Below are 24,785 nucleotides of genomic sequence, written 5' to 3'. Positions count from 1 at the left end.
TCAGGCCCTGGACACCCTCCTCCTTTCTGTCTGCATAACAAAAGCTCAGGAAAGCTGTGGGCTCCCCCCAGATAACTGGGCTTCTCCTCATCCCCCCAGCAACCCCACTTTTTCCCTGTCCACTGTCCTGGTGAATTGAGAGCACTTTTGGCCTACCCACATGTGGAAAGCAATGTTTATAGGATCTTATTTTCCTCCTCCTTGGGGTCTTGCATATCCCCTCCAAAAAAAATCCCCCTTGCATGTCCCCCAGAGTCTTTTTTTTTTAACCCATGAATGCCAATGCTCTTATATCCCTTGACAATAAACCCGTGGGAGCAAGCTAGGGGCTTGGCTGCCAAAAAGTGTGCAAGTGTTCTTAGGGCGCAGGGAGGACGATGTTGGGTGCAGAAAGGAGGAGCAAACGAGGCTCTTCCTGAACCCAGTTATGCATAAGGAAATCTGCCCCAAAATGCAGAAAACAAATAAACAAACAGATAAATATTCAGCTTTAACGGTTTGCTTGAGCCTGGGCTGCCGGGGACGTGTCCTAAAGAGCAGGAGAGGATCAGCAGCGGCTTGCAAGGCAAGGCGGGTGGTGCAACTGGGCCTTTGCAAAAAGCAAAGTGGGGGGGACCTGGACGAGGCCCCCCTCCCCTAGGGCTCGGGCAGAGAGTTCGGGGAGATCCGGGAGCAGCCGCCTGATTGACAGCTCGAAATCCGATCTGCTGAAAGAACCGGGGAGCCAATGGGAAGCAGAGATCCATCCATCAGTGGGGCTCGGAGGCCCCTGGAGGAGAAGTAGAGGAAAAACCGTCCAATTGAGTTTGGGGCAGAGGCGCCTTCGGTTTGCAAGGGGGGACGTGCTCACGGGCACTAATTCGTGTTTTTGTTTTTGTTTTTTTTTATTTTACTCAATTGCTTGCTTTCTTTCTTCTTTTTTTGCATTATATTTTATTTGCATTTTTTTTTTGATCTTTGCAGCTGTTCGCCTAACGTGCACCTTCAGGTGGGTCGTTGCAGCAACTTTTTTAGTATTTTTCAATGTCTCTCCGGATCCTTGCATGTTTGTGGGTTTTGCCAAGTCTCTTTAGCAGAGAGGTGCCTCTGTCTCTTTAGTCCCGTTAGGTGCCAAAATAAATAAATTAATAAATAAGGCAGTAAGTCTCGGTGATTCGCCATTGCTAGTTTTCTGCACATGCTGGTTGCCTGAAAACACCGAGACATTAAAAAACAGAACAAAACAAAATCCAAAAAGAAAAAAGAAAAAAAAAAAAACAACAACACACATTACCTCTGGTTCGGAATTTTATTTTTATTTATTTATTTTTTTTCCTTTGCAACTGCCGAAAATTTGTCAATTGTGAACTCTTGGGGCAGTCTTGGGATCCCAGGTGAAGGAGGGTTGGCTTTTTTTTTTATTTTGTGAATGGAACTGGGGAGGGTGATTAGCGATGCAAATGAAGAGCTTCATTCACGCTTTTTTTTTCCCCTTTAAAGCCTAAAAAGCCATCTTGTGTCCCCCCACCCCCTCTCTAGGTGGATTGCAACCCAGATCCCGAGGAAAATCTTCAGCTCAAATGCTCCAACTCGACCCAATCCTGAGCTGAGATTGGCGAAGAGCAACGGAATGGATGGATTTTATGACCAGCAAGTGCCTTACTTGGTACCCCCTGTGAGTGATCAGTTGCAAAGTTACTGTTTTTATCAACTTGACTCTGGGGGAGGAGGTGGGGGGGGTGCAGGGGGAGGGAGAAGACGAGCAGGGAGGGGGCCCAAGGGGGTTGGGATTTGCAGAGACTTTATCTGCTTTGTTGCCACTGTAGGGCGACTCTTGTCTCTGCAAGCCCAAGCTTCAAAAATGAGCTTACCTTTCAGTGATTTGGATAAGGCATCGTTTTGTTTTTAAGAAACCCCCCCCTCCTTTTTTTTTTCTTATTAAAGCACCCAAGATGAGTGGAAGAGGCGAGACAGGGCAGCCGCAGCTAAAGTTTTGGGCTGGGTTTGTCTGCCACATTGGAAAGAGCGAAGTTGAGAAAATGCTGAGTTTTTGTTTACATGGGGGTGTTTGGGTGTATTATTATTATTATTATTAATTTCCCTTTTCTCTGTCTTTTTCTCTCCATTCTCTATAGAGGGGAGGTTATCAGTGAATAGAGTTTACTGTGCTTTATTTTGCTTTGATCCAGCCTTAAACAAAAAAATAACAAAAAACGACTTCATGTGTTCTTGCTTAATGTTGTTTTCATGCTGAGATCCCATGAATAAAATGACAGATGAGTCGTAGAAGCCTGTTAGAATCGTCTCTGAAAAACAACTCTCCCTGGCAGTTTATTTCTCAGTTTGCACTGTCAGATGAATCTAGAAAATGCATCTACGAATTTCTAGACTATGGAGGTTTATTTTATTTTATTTTTTTAATTCCGAGGGAGCATCCCGTAGGTTGAGAATGCATGCTTTTTTTTTTTCTTCCTGTGTGACATCTGAGGTTTCCATTTCTTTTAAAAGGATTTTATCTTTCCTTTTGTAGAGTCAGCGTGGGAGAAATTGTAACGAGAAACCAACAAATGTCAGGAAAAGAAAATTCATTAACAGAGATCTGGCTCATGATTCAGAAGGTGAGGTTTGTTTGGGGGCTGAATTTCATTCTTCTACCTATCCTCCCCTCCATCATAAAAATAAGGAGCTAGGGAACTTCAGACTTATATAAAAATATAAATTTTCCAATTTACTCATTTAAGGAAAACTTTTACTTAGCATTAACATAATGCAACAACTTGTAATGTATAATGTTTTTGGATCCTAACTCAAACAAATAAAAGAAAACTGAACTGTGACATTAAAATATATTATTTTGTCTTTATCTTTGCCCATATGGTTTATAGCCCATACACTAAAGTAAAAAATTTTTAAATGTCCAATATAGGACATATTAAGCAACTCTATATATAGCCTAATTTTTTTTCCATTTAATAGAAATTAGGCTTCTATGGAAGTAAGTGTGCATTATAGCTTATTGACACAAAAGCCATTCTCTATTATAAAGTTTTTCACGATGGTTTGATGACTGCCTGCTGGGGTCAAATGATCCTGTTTATTGATCACAAAGGCATTTTCTAAGTCATAATTAGGCCTAATTAATAATTATAATACCTATTGGGGAAATTAGAGTACAGGCTCCTTTTATGATTTGTTGGTAGGAGGTCAGTATATTGCAAATTATTTCAGTCATATGGAGCATTCATAACAAATGTAATATATTTAGTGGAGTTAACAAAAGTTCAGCTTGCAAGTTTGATCAGGTCTGCTGAATTCGGAAACTTCTGCAAATCTTCACGTTCATTGGACACCCTTTCTCTTCCCTAATCTGACACAGAATTCCAAGTTGAGGAAACAGGTGCTGGGAAATTAATCTTTAACTTGTGTAATTTTTTTAAAAAAAAACTTGTATTTTAAGTTATCTCTTAGTTTTGAGGCACTGTAACTGAAAATAGAATACACTGAGAAATAGGCCATATACTGGAATTATCTTTCATTTAAGATTATTGATACAGATATTTTCAAAATTTATTTTTCTTGTATAGTATAGTAAGAGTTGAGTATACTTAAAAGTAGGAGAAGCTCTGGTTAGACACACCTTGGCTTCATCCTTTTTCTGAATTACAGTGTTGGTGTATTTTGCTGTTCCTTGGCTGATTTATTAAGCTGTTAATTAAAAAAAAAAGAAAAATAGATAATATAATAGACTATATATTCAGCTGGCAAAAAGAATATCCTAAAAGTTTTGCTAAATTGCCATCCGAATGGGTAGGTTGTTAATTTAAATGATTGATTTATTTATTTTTAATGATTGACTCCTTACTCCCTACTCCATAACAATTGTATGACATTTTCCTTAAATGAAGTCTCAAGATTTGCCAATTTTTTGTCTTTGACTTGTTTTGTAGAACTCTTTCAAGATCTAAGTCAATTACAGGAAACATGGCTTGCAGAAGGTAAGGCAAAACAACAACAAAAAATGCTTTAAAAAGAGGGGAAAGCAACTCTGGAAGGGGAAAAAAAAATACTGAACTTGCTGTCTTAATGTTCAGCCCAATTAATTGAGCTCTAAAAGAGCCACCTCATGTGCCATGCATACATTAGAGCCTCTGATGAGTTTGTCTTTGGGGACTCTGGGGCTGAGCTACCCAGTGTCATCACAAATTACCAGGAGAAATTGCTTCCAGCTCACAAGCACATCTGCTTTTGGCAAGAACTAATGCACCAAGACTTCAAGTTCTCAGCCTCTGTTCAGATTTTAATTGCAATTGATCAGGTTTATATTCCTGTACCTCGAGAGACCTCCAAGAGCCAGAACTGGGCTGCTGTTTGTTGCCTTAAGAGCAGCACATATTATTATTGGGTGTTCTGGTGGAGAGGACTTTTCTGATGGCAGAAATTAGTTTCTCTGGGTTCATCAGGACGGGATGCTTCAAGATTTAAGTGCAAGTGTCTTCTTTCCACCTTGTTCCCAACACAGAGCCTTAGGTGTGTATTCCATTCTTTAGGAAAACTTAGGAATTTGAAAAGAAACCTTTGGATGACTGAGGATTGTAAAAAATTTTTTGTTTGTTTATTTATTACAGTTATGTGATGTTTGTTGAAACTGACCTTTGCTAGTATGTCACTTTTATTGGGATTGATTTAAGGTAGGGAAAAGACGTTTTAAAATGGACATTTATTTTGGATATAATTTTACCTTTCATCTTCCATATATGTTTGAAACTTGACTTTGTAGGAATCGTGAGGTTTAATACTTCAGTCCAGTTTGGTTGCAGCTTGAGAAATGTCTTCTTGTGTTAGGGATTTGGTTGGCATTCACAATTTTTAATAATTCTCAAATTTGTCATGTTCATAATGAATAAGAAGTTTATTTTAGCTGTATTTGTGGAAGCACAGAAAGAGAAAAGGATAGGTATTTGAGGAGGAAACAAAACTTTATTTCTATTCTTACTTTTAATAGAAAACAAATCTTGGAACAGATTTTTCAAGATAAGACAGTGGATCTTTTTAAAGGGCACTTAACTGGCGGTAGCTACTTTTTGGGGGTGTTGCTGTGTTTTATCAGGGGTCCTGTCTGCAGTGGTTCAAGTTGCTTTTAGCATGTAAAATAAGTTTTTTTTGTTTTGCTAATATTCGAGTTCTCCAAAGAGCTTTCTGCAGCAATCTGTAAGAATTTCTTCCTTTAAGTAGCTTTCCTGATAATCCTTTGCCAACGTGATTGTATTTGTATGTTAGTGAAAGGTAAGTAGTAATGCAAGTTTTAGTTTCCTTTAGAGGTCATTTTGCTTTTTTTCTCGTAAATGAAATTTATTGCAATAGAGTATTTTTATTACAGCATTCGCCTTATATTGCAACATCACTTTTTTAAGAAAGAAAAAATTGCACCGAGATTCTTTGTATTCAGTTTTCCCCCAGTTTTGCAAAGCTGAAGTTGTGAAGAGCATTAATGTTTGTAAGGGAATTTCTTCACTTATGCAAATAAGTTAAAATGCCTCTTAATTGTTTTGGAAGATTTATTGGTTCTTAAGATGTTTAAAGTCACTTGTATTTACTAGCAGATTTAGAATGTGCTTAACAACTCTTTTTGGAATTTTAAAGTCTGAAAGTGTGGAATCCATGACAGATTCCACTATCTTATATTCAGAATCATAGTGTTTTTCTTGCTTTTAACTTGTTTTGCTTCTTTGTTGCTGAGATAAAATGCTTTGAATGATTTATTTCTTAAGACTGCACAATTTCTCACCTGTGATTCTTAATATAACTAAGTAAAATTTATGTATTTAGTTTTATAGTGAATAAACCTAGAAAATGACTGAGGCATTTGGTGGAGTATGGATTTTTGCTTAGAAAAGGAGTTAATAAGCTTAAATGAGTACAAGAATTAGTCCTTGGAGCATTTTATTGAATGCCCAGGTGGGCTACTTTCTACAAACTCTGGGAAAATTTGCATTTTAAAATAATGTGAACAATTTCTAGGATAATTTATATAAATTATTATTGAAGCAAAATTGTTAATAAGATTTAAACAATCCAATAGTAAGCGTTTTCCTTTTCTTTTTCTATTACTAGTTTATCCAATATTTTTATTGTTGGCAATAAAATATATTATCTGACTTTGTCACTTTAACTTGTTTTATCCCTTGTTTTAAACAATGTTAGCTTAGAATAGATCTAAGAATTACACTAACTTATTCATTGCTAGTTTTGTCCATTTATATCTGGACCTTCAGAAATTAAAACATTGTTATTTCAAGTAACTGTATATTGTGTTTCTTTTTATAATACTTTGGGGCCAAACAATGAACATAAAAATTTAAGGCTCCTCAGTTTTAAAGCTTTTAAAAAAGCTTCATTCATTGGTTATTAGCCAAGTTTCTCCCATGAGTTAAAATCCCACTGGGAACTTAAACAGGTCTAAAAAATCTTAATAGACATAAGAATCTAGTTAGAATCTAATTAAACCAAATATCTTATGTCATAAGAAAATCATGCTTTTTTAAAAAAAAAAGTTACTGTCATTAGACCCTTCGCAAATGATATAGTATAGCATCTTTTGTTTCCTGTACAGATGCTTGTAAATTGGACCAAAATTGCAACATACAAATCAATCGTAGGTAAATTATTACTAATTATAAAATGTATTTCATGTTGGAAGGGAAGTTAGGTTAGATGAAGCAGTACTTTTCGAGGGTAGAGTTCAAACTAGTATTTCCAAGCCCATAAAATCTAGTGTAAAAAATTGCTTTTATTCTTTACCCCAAATTATTCTCCATTTAGGATCTACAAAAAGTTTTTGAAGAATGTCACTTTTTCATTAAATAAGTTACCATGTATTGACACTGCAACTTGACACTACATAGTACAAAATCAGCAGGAGTTTAAAAAAATAGAAAAAAAACCCTATTTAAATTTTTATCATGGCTTCTTGAACTTGTAACATAACTCTGACCACACTTTACTAATTCTTTGTCGTTTGAATTAGATTGCTACTGACAGAAAGGCCATTTCAATTGTTTCATGTAGTGAAATAATGTATTCAAATATTAACACTGACAACATCAGAGTAACTACTTATTCTCGAAAAACCTCTTTTCAGGGATGATTTTACATGAGGTGTCCTAAAAGTTCATTTTTAAATGAGCCTTTTTATGTGGAATTCAAAAAAGAAGGCTGTCAGATTCAGTTTAAAAAAATGATAGACACTTCTCTAAAGTTGCTTATTAAAGGTTACCTCATAGCACATCTGAAGGAGAAATCAAATTTTACATGGAGCTGATCTCAATTCAGTACAGCTTTCTGAAGATGTTATTTTTGGTGTCTGTTTAGATATCTAGTTTCTGAGGTTTCTTTTCTTTTCATCAGTATATTATAAGGAAAAGGCAACAGTGATTTGCTGGATCACTTAAAATATTATGAATGCTGATAAATGGGGTAAGTCAGGTTTCACTGTGAGGGTAGTAACTGAGTCAGTTTTGTTTCTAAGAACAACCTTTTGACAGTCAAACATTGTTCCTTTGCTCTGTTGTTTTACTTTTTTTTCCAAAGAATTGACTGACTTCAGAGTGTCACTATCTCCTCAATTCACTTTAGTAACTGATATAAAACTTGCTCAAATAAGTGCTCAAATAATTGATTACAAATCTCCATCAGGATGCACTATTGTAATTTGCTATATGCGACACCATCTACAATACGCAGTCGTCACAATGCCCTCATTTGTATTATCAAAAATGACAGTGTCTTCCTTAAAATGGAACATCGGTGGAATATGTGCTTATTTTTATTGTTGCTGTTGTTTTAAATATGCTCAGATTTTAAAAACGACATCACTTCTTATGTTTTCTAAAAGAAAAGAGTTGATTATTAAGTGACAACAGCATTTCCAGATTCTTACCTTGATGAACCTGGGGTTTCTTTTCATGAAGGTTTGGGCTAGGGTATGAGGACCTCTCTTTTTGTTCTACCAGGAAACATCCTCAAAAACAAAGACTTCCCATTTTAATTGATTCCAAGTAGCAGATAGAGTAAATGTATTTTTATTCCTAAATATGGATTGCCAATTCTAGACAGGCTTTTTAACTTAATCTATTTGTAAATGAGAAAAGTTTTTAAGAATAAGGTCTGAATTCGATTGAATCTCAGTATAGTTTTTACAGTGGGTCTTAATAAATGTTACTGAAATACCGCTGACCTTACAGGAACTACGTAATTTATAATAAAACTTTATTCCCTTTGACCTGGTCTTATCATGTACTTAAAATAGAAATGTATTGAAAACAATACAGTCAGTTCTCTGAGGCAGTAGAAAAAAAATTGGTGACAAGAAACTCTGAGCTTTTACTTAAATCCTCAAAGGATTCTAGGTGTTACAAATTTAAACTGATTTGAGACAAAACACAGATAAAATGGACTGTTTTCTTTATTTTGGAGTATGTAGAATGTCTTGATCAATAATGAAAGAGGTTTGTCATGGGGAAAGAGTGCCTTTTAGGGTATGTTTAAATATGTTTGTACTCCACATTAATTAATGCTTATACATAGGTGCAGTTATTTTAATGTGAAAAACGGATGTGGTATAAAACCAGGATTAGTGGTCTTTTGATTATTTTGTTCCGTGGCCTGAAGCTTCATTTCAAGATTAAACAGAATGCCACTGTGCAAAAGTTGACTTTCTTGTTTTCTATTTTTTTTACTTTATTTCACATCAGATCTAAAGTTTTTTTTATAAATAAAAGCTTGTTTCTAACCTTTTCAACCTAACCCAATGAAATGCTATACCTTTTAGTAATTACCTACTATCTAACCTTAGATTAAGAACATTTACATACTAATAAGATAATGAAGCAAATTTTAATGGTTTCCCCTGTTTCTTTTCTTCCATCCTTTCGCTTTCCCTCTTTCCTTCACGACTCTGGAGTTTTGTTTAGACACAGGTCGGTAAGATTACCCTAATAAAACAGGGCTGGTTAAATCTGACATGTATTTAGACACAGGTTTGACTCTGTAAACTTTTCTGAAGTTGAAATATGCACCTAATGGTTCTGAGCAGTGGATTTGAAACCGGAGCAATTAAACGAGTGTGTTTACAGTGCAAGTTGAAGTTGACTGGCTTTGGTTTTCTGGAAGGGTGTGACATGAAAAAGATTGCGGTTGGGCCACATGTCTAACACTGGACTGTGTTTTTGTGAATGGAGGCAGAGCTCCAGTTCTGCCTTCTTGTCTGGAGGAATTGCTGAAGAGATCAGCTGTCTCATTCACTGGCAGAAAGAGTGACTCATACTTCTTCCGCCTTGCTTGGCTCCAGGTCATTGTTACAGGGGCTAGAACTGGTTTTAATTAAATATTAACCCCTTTAGCTCTCGACAGTTGTTGACTTTGATTTTTTTTTCCCTGCCTTTATCTCAGGCTTGAAGGGAAAAATGCAACAGGCTTCTATTTTGCAAGGGAAACAGGGGACATTATCCCTTGCCTGTTAGCTAGCCTGCTTACTTTGAGATGCAAGTTTCAAAGAAAAATGAAAAAGTCAAGGCAAAATCCTATTTAAAAATCAAAGACATGTTTCTTAAGAAGAGCATTTCACATTACAAATGGAGGTTGAGTGATGATCAAATCTAATCTATAGGTCATGACTAATTCTGTGTGTATGTTTCTCAGTTCTCTATAGAAAAAGAGGGGGGAAAATTCCCAAAACTCTTGGGATAATAATCTGTATAAATAGTGCAGATACGACCCTTTTAAAGCTTAAATCTTGAGACTGCATGGCAACTTGATTATCAACGTGCTGTGAACTGATAGAGCTGTTCTGGCTATTATCAATAAAATCCGCATGCTTAATCATATTGAAAGCCTTTTATTGGTCTTTTAGTATATACTTTCCCTCTTTTTCCTTTCTTACTCTTTCCCTTCTTCTTTAATTACCTACAGTGTGGAAACATTTTCATTTCCCAAAGGTGATTATTTCAAGCATAACTTATAGAGGAGTGGAAAATAAAAAGCCCCTTTTCAAAGATTGGCTTCTATTGTTCATTTTACACTTTGGAGTCTGCCTTCCAACTATTTTTCAAGCAGCCCCAGTTTGCTTCTTCACAGAAATCTTGTGAATTGTAGACAAAAAAAAAAAATTAAAAAAGGAAATGTATGATACGAATGTGGCAATACTTTGTCATATTTTCCTTGCCCACATCCAACTTGTGTTTTTAGTTAACTGCTCGCCTTTTACTCCCGCTTCAAATTAGTGGTATCCTTAAACCTTTGTCTATTTAAGCAGCCTCCTGTTTCATTTGGTCTGGTCTCCTCGATTTCTTAAGAGGAGCTTTGTGAAAATATGAGTCATATGTTTTTTGTTAAAATTCTGTAATCTGTTCAGGCAGAAGTGTGAAATATTTATTCAGGATGCTAAGCAGTAAGAACAAAAATAGCAAGATTTATTATTGTTACAAATTATGAGTATGCAGCTACTTTCTAATGTTGGTGAGGTATAACATGGATGGTAAGGTTTCTGATTATTGGCCGCCCCCCTATAAACAACACCTAGCAACACATTCATCAGATTCCTTAGGCTTTTCTTGTAATTAAATATATCCTGGAGTTGCAACTTTGTCTTCTGATAGTAAGCAGAGAGTCTAGAGTGAAAGACATTCATACTAACATATTCAATTTTATGCATGCTAACTTTGAAAAAGTTTAGTAATTGCTATAGCTATTATCTTTATATCTCTATTTCTGGTTCTCTGTAAATTGGGCAGGAAAACCAAAGCACATGATATGATTTTAAAATGTTACTTTGTGATGGTCTACTGTATTACAACAATCTCAACGTGTATATTTTAATTTAAAGATCTTTTCAAAGGTTTTTCTCCATTTAGACTTTGTGAATATATGAAAATAAAATCAAACTCTTTGCAACAAAAAATAAAGTTTAGAACTAACAGAAAGCTAATGTCCAATTCCTACCTGTATTTGTATACATCTCCAATATGATTCAGTAGAAGTAAAGATAAGAAACTTGCATTGTAATATATGACATACTTGTGTTTGTAAATTTAAAGTTGAAAGGTGGATGGTGAAGGACTAGATAAAGAGATTGGTATATGTGGTATCTGTCATGCCTGATATGTATACATATTTATATACTTTTATTTATATATATTTAGATTGTTTCAGTGAAACATAACCAAAAATTTTGCATTCTCACTATTAAATCGTGAGTACAGTGGTGTTTAAAGAGGTTAAATAATGTGATATAGTTCACACAACTGGAAAATTTTGGGACTATGATTTGAGGTTTATTTTACTTTAGAACCATATAGTATCAGTGTAGGCTACAAAGAGAAAGAAACAATTATAGCAGAGAATAATCAAATATACTTCAGTTCTAAGGGCAAGATTTCTAATGTATTGTTTTATTTGGTGACTTAAGTTAGATTTTGTTTTTATTTATTCATTTACATTTTTTTGTTTTTGTTTTTGAGTCACACCCGACGTTCAGGGGTTACTACTGCCTTTGCACTTAGAAGTTGATTATGGCAGGCTCGAGGTACCATATGGGATGCCTGGATTCGAACCACCGGCTGTTCGACTCAGCTGCTTGCAAGGCAAACGCCTTATCTCTGTGTTATCTCTCCGGCCCCCTAGACTTTGTTTTTAATGAGATTAAATACTGTTCTATAAAAGAGGATTTTTTGAAAAGCTGAATATTAGAAGTGTATATTTGAAATATTGGCAAGATCATCATGTTCTTATTTGAAACATATTAGTCAGGCAAATTTTTCTGAATTAATATTAAACAAGCTTTAAACATGTAATACAAGTCTTCAGATATATTTTGTTTATATAATTTCTTTTTTTTTTTTTTTTTTTTGGTTTTTGGGTCACACCTGGCAGTGCTCAGGGGTTATTCCTGGCTCCAGGCTCAGAAATTGCTCCTGGCAGGCACAGGGGACCATATGGGGCGCCGGGATTCGAACTGATGACCTCCTGCATGAAAGGCAAACGCCTTACCTCCATGCTATCTCTCCGGCCCCGTTTATATAATTTCTATATAGAAATGTTAACTTATTTAATTTCTCTCCCAAAACTTTCAAGAGACTGATTATTTTATTCTATTTGTTCTCTATTTGGTTTATAATCTTTTTCAGGGTGCTCCTTTTTAAGAAAATTATGTTGGTTATAATATAATTTGATTGGATAAAATGTTCAGGATTAGATACTATTAATAAAGTAGTAATAGATAATTACTTTATAAAAGCAACCAAGTTTCTATTTTATATAGTTTTTATGTGTATATATTTGTGTTTATACATGAAAACTCATTTTCTTTTTGGGTTTTTGGGTCACACCTGGTGACACTCATGAGTTACTCCTGGCTATGCACTCAGAAATTGCTCCTGGTTTGGGGGACCATATGAGATGCTGGGGGAATGAACAGTGGCTCTTCCTTGGTCAGCCGTGTGCAAGGTAGACGCCCTACCACTGCGCCACTGCTCCGGTCCCTGAAAACTCAATTTTATAAAAGTCAATTTATGATAGCCAAATTAACTGTGATATTTTTGCAGAGAAAAATACACTTGTGTTTATTTTAAATTATTGCCAAATGCTTTAAGTCCTTGCTAGTCAGTATTTTTTCACTACTGAGTTTTTTGAAATTAATATTGATAGAATTGTGATATTCATATCTTTAATGAAGAATATTTGCCGGTGAAATATTTTTGCCTGTAAAGAAGGGATGAAAACTTTTAATATTATATATTATTTTTATTATACTGACCATATACTCAAAAATGTGTTTTATAATATATAACCAGAGCCAGTAGCAAGGCTTTTATTTAAAAAAAAACAAACTCGTAATTTGACCAAATTAAGGGCACACATTTTGTATTGTCATGATCTACTATGCAATATAGTGAATATTCAAAAAACACACATTTCAAAAGTAGTAGAAGGAAGTATGGTAGCTGAAGGATTAATATAGTTAATATTTTAATTGAATATTTATCAGTTCCAGTGGATGAATTAAAAAAAAACTTTGCTTTTGTGGAATGAAACCTATAACTAATAGAAATCCTGTAGCTCTTTTTATTTTGCATGCCACTTTGGTTTGCATCTGACAGATGAAATGTTTTCTATTTGATATCTGTGATTGCTTCAGTTCCCCCACCTAAGTTTTGCTGTTCATCCGACTTTTATTGATGAGCTCATTGGCAAATAACCATAGGTTTTTGATCTCAGCCTAAAAATGATCTTGTTTGAAAGATCTTATTTGACATTCCTTATGCCTTGGCAGTGTCTCTCTTAATTTTTTTTTAATGTTTTCTTTTCTTCAGCTCAGGTACCTGACAATGATGAGCAGTTTGTACCAGACTATCAGGCTGAAAGTTGTAAGTATGGTATGACTCATCTCTTGAAATTGTCTTTGCCAGTTTCCTTCTTTAATTCTTTTTTCCTTGGTTGGTTTTCAGTTCTGGTGTCTGTTCTTGCATTGTGTCAGTGCTCTTTTATCTTACACTCATGAGGTGATGTTTGTGACATCAGTGGACTCAGAGCTCCAAATAGTAGCCAAGGAAAACCAATTTGATTTGAGGATGGTCCTGTTCTTTGTAGTTTGTTCATGTTCTTGAAAAATAAACAGGGCATGGATTAATAAATTCACATGTTTTTTCTTCCAGATTATTATTAGTGTGTTTACAAGGAAAAGAGAGTAGTCAAAAATCTGCCGAGACTATTTGTTGTGTAACACAAATTCAGGCTACACAGTTAGTGATTTATTGTATATCATACATTATGTGCTTTGATTTTAAAATTTAGACTTGTTTTCTTGTTCCTGGATGTAATTACCAAAATTGAAATGGCCATTGGCTCCTCTCAGAACCTCTTCAGTGTTCCTTTCCTCAAAATTTGTGGCTCGGCTGTGAGGGAATGCATGACGAGAAATTCCTGGTGCGTTTACACCACACCCCTTCGTTGCAGAGTGAATATTTTGGTTGTATAAACATAAAATTGCCTCAGGTTTCACTTCTTATATTTAGGCGTTGCCATTCTACCAGGCAACAACAGCTATTGACATGAGGTACTAATAGCTGAAGACCCAAGTAACATCTTGATTGTGGAACTGACTTTATACATTTTTATTCTGTTAATACCATTTAAACTTTTACTGGTATTATTTCCCAAGTTATTGATAGTTTCACAGAAGGCAGTAAGATATGTTTAATACCTTACCATTTAGTAAATCCATATTTTCACACCTAATATAAATCTAACTCAAATACAGGGGCTACTTTGAATAACATGTTTATAAGACATGTTTTCAACTTTGCCTTAAATTTTTCAGGTCTCAAGGATTTTTATACTGATAAAACATTTTCTTAATTGTAGTAAAATAGAACTAAAATTTTACCACTCTAATCTATTTATAAGAATCTGGATCTGTGGCACTAGTTATATATTATGTTATTGTATAGACATTGATATTGTTCACATTCAGAATTTTTTCATTATCTCGTATTCAAACTCTTTCATTCTAAAATCTAAATTTCACTGTGCTCCTGCCTCTGGTAACTGGAGTTCTAGTAGCCAGACTTTGGATCCAAGGAGATTTTAAGTTATTTGATGTCTCAATATGGTTTTCAGACATGATTTTAGGAAAGCGTTTAGCAGTTTTATACTGTCATTAGAGACTCTTAGAAACATGATGGCTAAGAATGATGACTGCAAGGCCTGTCCATCAGTTAAGTGTAGGAAGGGAATCACCATTTTTCACACTTCCCCTCGTTGGAGGCACATGAAATCTTCTCAAAGTTAAACTTGTCATCTTAGTCTTGACACGAAGATGTGAATGTTCCTCGAGTTATTCTTCATCCATAGAAAATTAAAATTGTATTATACCAAATAAATTGGTATCTCCAGAGACATTCTAGAAGTATTCCAAATGCCAGGATAAAATACCAGCCTAAAAATATTTTTATTATTTATTTATACTTTTTATTATTTATTATTATTTAGGTATTATTTAGGAGACTATATGGGATGCTGGCAATAGAACCTATGTCAGCCAGGTGCAAGGCAAGCACACTCCCCATAGTATTACTACTCTGGCCCCTTTTTCTTTTCCTTTTCCTTTTTTTTGTTTTTGGTTTTTGGGTCACACCCTGCAGCGCTCAGGGGTTACTTCTGGCTCTATGCTCAAAAATCGCTCCTGGCAGGCTCGGGATGATATGGGATGCCGGGATTCGAACCACTAACCTTCTACATGAAAGGCAAGCACCTTACTTCCATGCTATCACTCCGGCCCACTGGCCCCTTTTTCTATGGATATCTTTTCACTTCTATTTATTCTTAACTATTTTGCCAATTTGCACATTCTCAGAGTGGTAAAGTTTTTTCGTTTCTTTCTTATACTACTTTGACTATTCCATCTTGACTTCTACTCTTCTTTCCAGATTTTTGTCTTCCAACTTTTAATCTTGTCTAACATTTGCCATGGTAACATACCCCAGAGAACTTTTTTTTAATAATCTATATATGTAGATATATATAACTGGTTATAGTAGCTGTAAACTACATTGGCCTTTGGACACATGTACTATGGCTAATGAGATTGAAATAATTATTTTTAATTTTTTTTGAGCACCCAGCGGTGCTCAGGGGTTACTCCTGGCTGTCTGCTCAGAAATAGCTCCTGGCAGGCACGGGGGAACATATGGGACACCGGAATTCGAACCAACCACCTTTGGTCCTGGATCAGCTGCTTGCAAGGCAAACGCCGCTGTGCTATCTCTCCGGGCCCTATTTTTAATTTTTTTAAAGATTGCCGTGACCGTCATTTTAAATAGACATACATATGTAATTATTGACCAGTTATATTTAGCTATGACTCCTGTATTGTTATTTCTTGCTTGAAAACTGTGGCTGTTTACTGAACATCTTACCCTAATTCACCACTTAGATTCTTATGCAAATTAGAAAAATTAACTCTTCCAACCCATAGGTAACTTTGGCAGATAAACCTCAATTTTCAATATTGACTGACACTCAGCAAGGCCAATATGGCAATCATTTTATGGGCCAGCACTTCTCTTTAAGTCTGTTACCTTGCTGGCAATGATGAGACAATATCATTCATGCTTAAACCTTTGATTTATTTTCTGTTCTCAGTTCTCTCATAAATCTCTGCTTGTTTACCAAGTTGTTGATCCAACCTTCAAAAACCTCTTTATTTCATGCCTCTACATCTCTATTGCAATACCTTCCATAGTTCATGTGCCTATTCTTTCTTGATTAAACTTGTAAGTTAGCCTTTGAATAAAAGTTTTGACCTTCAGGTTCAATTTTCCTTTTTCTGGTCTATTGTCTATAAAGTCATTAACACCTAATTAATTCTCTCCTTAAACTTTCTTTTGGGACAAAGTCTTATTTTGATAGGTAATCAGAATACTGTTCTATAACTTGGACTTTTGTGTTCATTTCACTCTTTGCTCTTGCTTTTTCAGCATCCAATCTCCCTTTTTTAATTATTTTTCATTCTCCATGCAATCTTTTATGGCACTTTCATCTCTAAGATATTAATTGTTCTTTAATATTTCTACTTTGCTTCGCAGTTTGGTTTGAAGTCTGCTTCAGACTCATACCTAACCACTTTTACATCTTCTGTTGCCTTTTCTTGTCTTTTGTACCTGCAAAATTAGACTATGGCATTGTGTATTTATATTATTATATTATAACTCAAATTCATGTCTTTATAATAGAGATATCTCTTGTAACTGCCTTGAGTATTAGAAACATTTTCAGTATGCCTTGCATCTAAGTAAAATTGTCATCATAATCTCATAATCAGCTTCTTAGCCCTTTCTTCCTGTTTTCAAAGTACCAATATCCCAGTATTGGTGGAAATTTAGGATTAAACTCTAAAGCAATACATACAGTTTTATGCAAGAAGAACATGTTGAAACTATGAAATCTGAGCCTAACATATTTTAAAATGCCTAACTTTTATTTGATCTAAATTATGAATAACTTAACAATTTTGCCAATAACTCTGGGACTTGTGAATAAAACTTCTAAGTATAATAGAAACTTACAGAGATAAAAGTCAATCTGAGATAGTACTTGCAAAGGAAGGAGAAGTGTGTTTTCTGGTTCCACTTATGTATAGGATTATTGTTATTTAGGCGATGGGACCAGCTAATTTCTATTCTCACTAAGGGCTGAAAAGGAAGGAAATGATTTAAAGTAAGGACTAGGGTATTAGGTTTGAGTCTAATGTGGTGTTAGAAAATGGTTAAAAATGGTAGTATATTAGAAGTGGAAGGTTGTATTGTCTCCTAAATACCCTGTGAAATGTTTGATTCTTTTCTGTCTGGAAATGCTTAGTGGGGCTGAAGGGATCCTATCTCTAGGAATAGAAAGAAACTCCATCCCTCCTCTGTGGCCTATCTACACAGATTGTATGGAGATATATTATTTTTCAAATGTGAATAATCAAATTCCCTTACATATCTCAATCAAATCATATGCTTCTGGTTTTTGCTTTTAGTGCTTTCGTTCTGTGATAAATATAGATTGGCAGAATAAACAATAAGATTCTACTCAACATTAGATTACAGAACATCCACTTGACTCGACATTGAAATAAGCCTACACTGAAGAATAGAGATCAGAACATTCAGAAATGGTAGAAAACGAGACTAAATCATAACACTTTGATACTCTAAAAATATGCCTGAGAACACTTTGTATTAATTTACAAAATATATCAATTGGAAATGGGAATCTAATTATTGCACTGTACTTTTCTAACCTTTCAAATATGCCAGTGTCTGAAAAATTCATGAACTAATAGAAAATGAGCAAAGACTCCTTATATTTTATCCAAGGAAATGAATGAAGTCTAAAGAAATAATTCTGGGGCCTGAGCGGTGACAGGGAGTGGTAGGGCGTCTGCTTTGCTGGTGCTAGCCTAGGATGGACAGTGGTTCAGTCCACCAGCGTCCCAGATGGTCTCCCAAGCCAGGAGCGATTTCTGAGCGCATAGCCAGCAGTAACCCCTGAACGTAGTCCCCCCAAAAGAAACAAACAATAAAATGAATAATTTTGTGATTCTAACAATTTTCTTAGAAACAAATCTTTCCAGAACTTGGATATTTTGTTGAAAAAAAAAAGTTATTTCAGGATATGTTTTAGCCTAGAGGAAATAGGATTGCTTATGAAAAGATTCATTTGGGGTACTGGAGTGATAGCATGGCAGGTAGGGCTTTTGCGTTGCATGCAGCCTACCCAGGTTCAATTGTTGGCATCGCATGTTTTCTTGTGCCCATCAGGGGTGATTCCTGAATGAAAGCCAGCAGAAAATCCGGAATACTGCTCGAGCCGGGTGTGGCCTCCAAACAAAGATTATTTGGATCATAGATAGAATTTTTTTGGTTCATAAATAGATTTAATTTCCCAAAACAAACACAAATTTGTATATGAATTGAACCACATGTTTTAAATTTATCATGCTTATTGTTATATTTAAATCATTTAATTCAAGTTGCATTCTTTTTTTGTTTTTGTTATTTTTTTTTCTGGTTAATGGTTTTGGGTGCCTTACCCTGCAGTGCTCAGGAGTTATTCTGCACTCAGAAGTTGCTCCTGGCAAACTCAGGCGACCATATGGGTTTTCGGAGTTGGGGTTGGAAGGGATTGAACACTGGTTGGCTGCATGCAAGGCAAACACTCTACCCACTGTGCTATCACTCTGGCCCATCAAGTTGCTTTCCTTTACTACCAATCTTTTAAAGTCTGATACTTATTTCCTTCATTACATTATTTTATTTTATTTTTTGTTGCCAGGTACTGTAATTTAACTCAGTCTCATACATGGGAATGATGGACTCTTATACGTTTCATTCCTATGTTTAATTATTTTTCTAATTAGCTTGTTACCATTTCTTTGGTTACACTAGTTTCTCTTAGGTTTTCTCTACAGTAAACCATAAAATATATGAAATCCACACTTAAATTGTACCTGGTAGCTAGAGTTCTAAATCTTTCCAAGTAGAATGTATCACTGTAATTTGCCTCTTTTTATGCTCAGAAAAGAACCCTGAAACTCGAATTAATTAGATCAATCTCATTAAATGAATACATCACAAGATGTTGCTATATCAATAGAAGTCAAAATAAGATATTTGCATACTTTTGGTATTTGACTGAAACTTTGAGACTTATTTAAATATTTAAATATGTAACTAGAGTCCAAATCTAATTCTTTATTTAGAGTTTTGAGCCACATCAACTATGTTTATGATTTATTCTATGTGGTGCTAGGGATTAGGATAACTGGGTACAAGAGATCAAACTTGAGTCAGTTGCAAAATGCCTTACCCACATCCCATAGCTAATATAGTTTAAAGAAAGATTATTTTTTGTCCTTATCATTTTAGAGATATTATGCCTGAGGTCAAAACAATAGCTAATTCTTGAAGGTTCTGAGTTTTCTGTGTTTTTTTTTTTGGCAGTTTATTTTGGATTCTTTATTAGTTTGATTTTGTCTTTTGTTCCCCTCCCTACAGTCTAAATAGTTTCTCAAACGAGGACAACCCAATCTAATTTGAAAGTTATTTATTTTAAAACTTTTCAATTGTTTTACATACCAACCAAGTAGTATATTTATATTGTCACTTCTTGATTTGTCTGTTTTAGTTTTCATCTGTTGCTTTTTCAGATAGATAAATTTTTATTTTTGTGGGGAGGGGCTTGGGGCAGTGTTCAGGAGTTACTCCTGGCTCTATGCTCAGAAATCATACCTGGCATGCTCAATGGACCAGAAGGAATGCCGGGATTTGAACCACCAACCTTCCACATGCAAGGCAAATGCCTTACCTTCATGCTATCGCTCACACCCAATTTTTATTATTTTGATGTAATAGACTTTGTCATCAAACAGGGTCTAATGATCTTGTTTGCACCTGTGCATAAGTAAGATTCATATGCATTGGTTCTAATGCAGCTTTCTCTTCCCTTTCCTAGAAAGTTAGCCTTTCTTGACCTGGTACTGGACTCCTATATTTCTAACAAATTATTTGGATGGGTTTGAAGCAGACTTTGCATAGAACTGAAAATGACACATTTTTGAAAATCTAAGCCGGCCCAGTGGGGCCCGAGTGCCTATGTGTGTTTGTCTCCTGTCCTGTCTCCTGAACCTCTTGGGAGTGGGCCTAAAAGGGCCCAGAAAATTCGCTCTCACACAGGCTCCAGAAGAGCACCGGCACTACGCTTCACTACCTGGCCATGCGCTCTTTCTAAGGAAAGAACGCCACTGCAGCAAAAAGAAAAAAATCAGACTAAGAACTGAACTGGATCACTCTAGCCCAGCATTTCTCCCCAGACTGTCTTCTTTGCTGCGTGCTCTGGCCTAAAATTTTATCCTGTGTGAGGCTTTATCCACGGAGGGCTCCCCTTCCTTGGAGGCAAGTCAACCCACCCAGAATGGGTGGAGCCAGAGGAGCGTGGCCATGCACATCATTTAGCCAATGAATACCACCACAACACTTAGAAAAACCCACAATACAAGTGTGACAATGGGGAAACAACGCAGGCCAGCATCAGACATAGAGAATGAAGATGACAATTCTGATGACCAGAAAATGGCCAACCAACTAATCAATCTCTAAGATAAGGAGTTTAGACAAGAAATATGGAAGGTGCTCAAAGAATTCAAAGAAACCATGGATCGAGTTGAACAGAACACTAATAAGAACCAAGAAAATATGAAGACAAAAATTACAAAACTCCAAACTGAAATAACAGGCCTGAAAAACTCAGTAAACGAAGTGAATGACAAAATAGATATGCTCTGCAACAGGCTAACAGAATCTGAGAATAGAATTAGAGCTGTGGAACATGAGATAAATAACAACGCCATAAAGCGAGAGAAATTGGAAAAAAAACCTTAAAGCAAATGAACAGACAGTGTAAAAATTAGTCAAAGAATGGGAACAGATGAAAATAGAAGTCTATGATAAGCTCAACAGAAACAACTTAAGAATCATTGGAGTCACAGAGACCCAGGAAGAAAATTTCCAGGAAGAATCAACAGTCAAGAACATCATTAAAGAGAAACTTCCAGAGCTAAAGAATACATGCGATCAAATCCTGCATGCCCAAAGAGTACCAACCAAAAGAGATCCAAGAAAAAATACCCCAAGACACATCCTAGTCACAATGACGAATCCCACTGATAGAGACAGAATTCTGAAAGCAACAAGATCAAAAAGGGAAATTACATTCAAGGGGACATCCTTGAGATTTACAGCAGACCTGTTACCAGAAACACTCAAGGCCAGAAAGCAGTGGAGGGAAATAGTGACAAAAATCAATAAAATAAATGCTGCCAAGAATACTGTACCCAGCAAAACTCACTTTCAGGTTTGACAGAAAAATACATGGTTTCACAGACAAACAACAGCTCTGAAACTTTACAGACTCAAAACCAGTCTTAAGAGAAAAACTGAAAGACCAAATTTAAGACAAGACTGACCAAAAGACACACCAAATTTTGATATAAAGATGTCATTCAATCCCAGGACAATTCTCTCAATGTCAATTGACTAAATGCACTAACTAAGAGACACAGAGTGGCTAAATGGATCACAAAACTCAATCCAACCTTCTGCTGCTTACAAGAAACACACCTGAATAGTCAGAACAAACATACACTCAAAATAAAAGGCTGGAGGAAAATTATCCAAGCAAACAACACCCATAAAGAAGGTGGACTAGTCATACTAATATCAGATGATGCAAACTTTATACTCAGTAAAGTTATAAGGGTTAAAGATGGACATATAAACATATATGCATCGAATTAGGGGCCAGCAAAATATTTAATACAATTGTTGACAAATCTGAAAAAGACTATCAATAAAAACACAATAATTGTGTGGGACCTCAACACGGCTTTGTCAACACTGATAGGTCAAACAGACTGAAACCCAACAAGTATATACTAGATGTGAGGAGAAAAATGGAAGAAAGAGGCCTAGTGGATATATATAGGACACTCCATCCCCAGAAATCTGGATACACATTTTTCTTCAATATACATGGGACATTCTCCAGGATAGAATACATGCTGGCACAAAAAACATACCTCCATGATATCAAGAAGATAGAAATTTTGCAGGTTACCTTCGCTGACCACAAAGCTCTGAAATTATATGTGAATTTCAAAGGGACACAGAAGAAAAACTTTAACACCTGGAAGTTAAACAGCCTCATACTGAATAACCAGTGGGTCCGAGATGAAATGAAGGAGGAAATCAAAACTTTCCTGGAAACAAATGATAATAAAGACACAAACATCAGAACTTATGGGACACAGCAAAAGCAGTAGGGAGAAGAAAATTTATAGTTTTGCAGCACACATCAGGAGGGAAGAAGGGGCCTACCTGAATAGCTTAATGATGCAGCTCATAGAATTAGAAAGTGCTCAACAAAGGAACCAAAAATAGGGAGACTGAAGGAAATAACAAAGCTGACAACAGAAATCAACGAAGTGCAAACCCGAAAAACAATTCGAAAGATCAAGAAAAGCAGAAGTTGGTTCTTTGAAAAAATAAACAAGAATGATAGACCAATGGAAAAACTAACAAAGAAAGAGAGAGAGAGAAACTTGTTAACTCATATTAGGAATGAAAAAGGAGAGATTGGGCCTGGAAAGATAGCACAGCAGTGTTTGCCTTGCAAGCAGCCGATCCCGGACCAAAGGTAGTTGGTTTGAATCCCAGTGTCCCTTATGGTCCCCCGTGCCTGTCAGGAGCTATTTCTGAGCATAGAGCCAGAGCTGGGTGTGGCCCAAAAACCAAAAAAAAAAAAAAAAAAAAAAGAAAAAAAAAAGAAAAAAAAAAGAAAAGAAAAGAAAAGAAAAAGGAGAAATCACTACTGAAATGGCAGAGATTCAAAGGGTAATCAGAAACTACTTTAAGAAAGTCTATGCCACGAAAAATGAGAACTTGGAAGAAATGGATAAATTCTTGGACTCTTATAGTCTTCCACGGTTGAATGAAGATGATGTAGCATATCAGCACACCCCCATCACTATTGATGAAATTAAAATGGTAATCAAATATCTGCTCAAAAACAGAAGCCCAGGCCCAGATGGATTCAATAATGAATTTTTTTTAAAGTGTCTAAGAGGAACTACTACCAATCCTGGCCAGGGTCTTTTATGTAATCGAAAAAAATGGGAGCACTTCCAAATAGCTTTTATGAAGCCAACATCACCTTGATAACTAAACCAGACAGAGATGCTATGAAAAAAGAAAATTACAGACCAATATCGCTGATGAATGCAGATGCAAAGATCCTCAACAAAATCATGGCAAATAGGATTCAATGCCTCATTAAGAAGATCATCCACTATGATCAAGTAGGTTTCATCCCAGGAATGCAAGGATGGTTTAACATCCGTAAATCTATCAACATCATACACAACATCAACAACAAGAAAAATAAAAACCACATGATCATATCAATAGATGCAGAAAAAGCATTTGATAAGGTCCAACACCCATTCTTGATCAATACTCTCAACAAGATGGGAATGAAAGGAAACTTTCTCAATATAGTTAAGGCCATGTACCACAAGCCAGTGGCATATATTATCCTCAATGGAGAAAAACTAAAAGCCTTTCCTCTAAATTTTGGCACAAGATAAGTCTGTCCTATCTCGCCAGTCCTATTCAACATAGCACTGGAAGTACTCAGTACAGCGATTAGGAAGTAAAAGATATCAAGAAATCCAGATAGGAAAGGAAGAAGTCAATCTCTTGCTGTTTGCAGATGACATGATACTCTACTTAGAAAACCCTAAAGACTCTGCCAAAAAGCTACTAGAAACAATAGACTCATATAGCAAGGTGGCAGGCTACAAAATTCACACACATAAATCAATGGCCTTTCTATACACCCGTAGTAATAAGGATGAAATGGATATTAAGAAAACAACCCCATTCACAGTAGTGCCACACAAACTCAAATATCTTGGAATCAACTTGACTAAAATATGAAGGAACTATAGAAAGAAAACTATGAAACTCTGCTCCAAGAAATAAGAGAGGACATGCTGAAATGGAAACACATACCCTGCTCATGGATTTGCAGGATTAATATTAAAATGGCAGTACTCCCCAAAGCACTGTATAGATTTATTGTGATCCCTCTAAAGATACCCATGACATTCTTCAAAGAAGTGGATCAGGCACTTTTGAAATTCATTTGGAACAATAAACACCCTAGAATAGCTAAAGCAATCATTGGGAAAAAGAATATGGGAGGAATTACTTTCCCCAACTTAAAAGTTTACTACAAAGCAATATTTATCTAAATACCATGGTACTGGAATAAAGACAGGCCCTCAGATCAGTGGAATAAACTTGAATACTCAGAGAATCTTCCCCAGACATACAATCACATAATTTTTGATAAAGGAGTAAGAAATCCTAAATGGAGTACAGAAAGCCTCTTCAAGAGGTGGAGTTGGCACAACTGGCTAGCCACTTGCAAAAAATTGAACTTAGACCCCCAGCTAATATCATTTACGAAGGTAAAATCCAAATGGATGAAAGACCTCGATATCAGACTCAAAACCATAAGATATATAGAACAACACATAGGCAAAACACTCCAGGACATTGAGACTACAGGCATATTCAAGGAGGAAACTACACTCTCCAAACAAGTGAAAGCAGAGGTTTACAGATGGGAATATATTAAGCTGAGAAGCT

The 24,785-nt window shown here is 35.7% G+C and overlaps 1 protein-coding gene across 1 annotated transcript in view; it reads left to right on the top strand.

Annotated features, from left to right (window-relative positions):
• Positions 1–1,522: 1,522 nt before the first annotated feature.
• Positions 1,523–24,785, top strand: part of ETV1 (ETS variant transcription factor 1) — a 98,925-nt gene continuing 75,662 nt past the window's right edge. The window contains exons 1-4 of the mRNA XM_049785697.1: positions 1,523–1,654; positions 2,510–2,597; positions 3,927–3,974; positions 13,344–13,397. Of these exons, the coding sequence (XP_049641654.1) occupies positions 1,610–1,654; positions 2,510–2,597; positions 3,927–3,974; positions 13,344–13,397 (235 nt within the window). The 5' untranslated portion in view covers positions 1,523–1,609. The remainder of the gene's footprint in view (positions 1,655–2,509; positions 2,598–3,926; positions 3,975–13,343; positions 13,398–24,785) is intronic.

The sequence above is a fragment of the Suncus etruscus genome, chromosome 13, assembly GCF_024139225.1.
Source record: "Suncus etruscus isolate mSunEtr1 chromosome 13, mSunEtr1.pri.cur, whole genome shotgun sequence".
Taxonomy (NCBI): domain Eukaryota; kingdom Metazoa; phylum Chordata; class Mammalia; order Eulipotyphla; family Soricidae; genus Suncus; species Suncus etruscus.
This window is presented reverse-complemented; position numbering and strand designations above follow the sequence as displayed.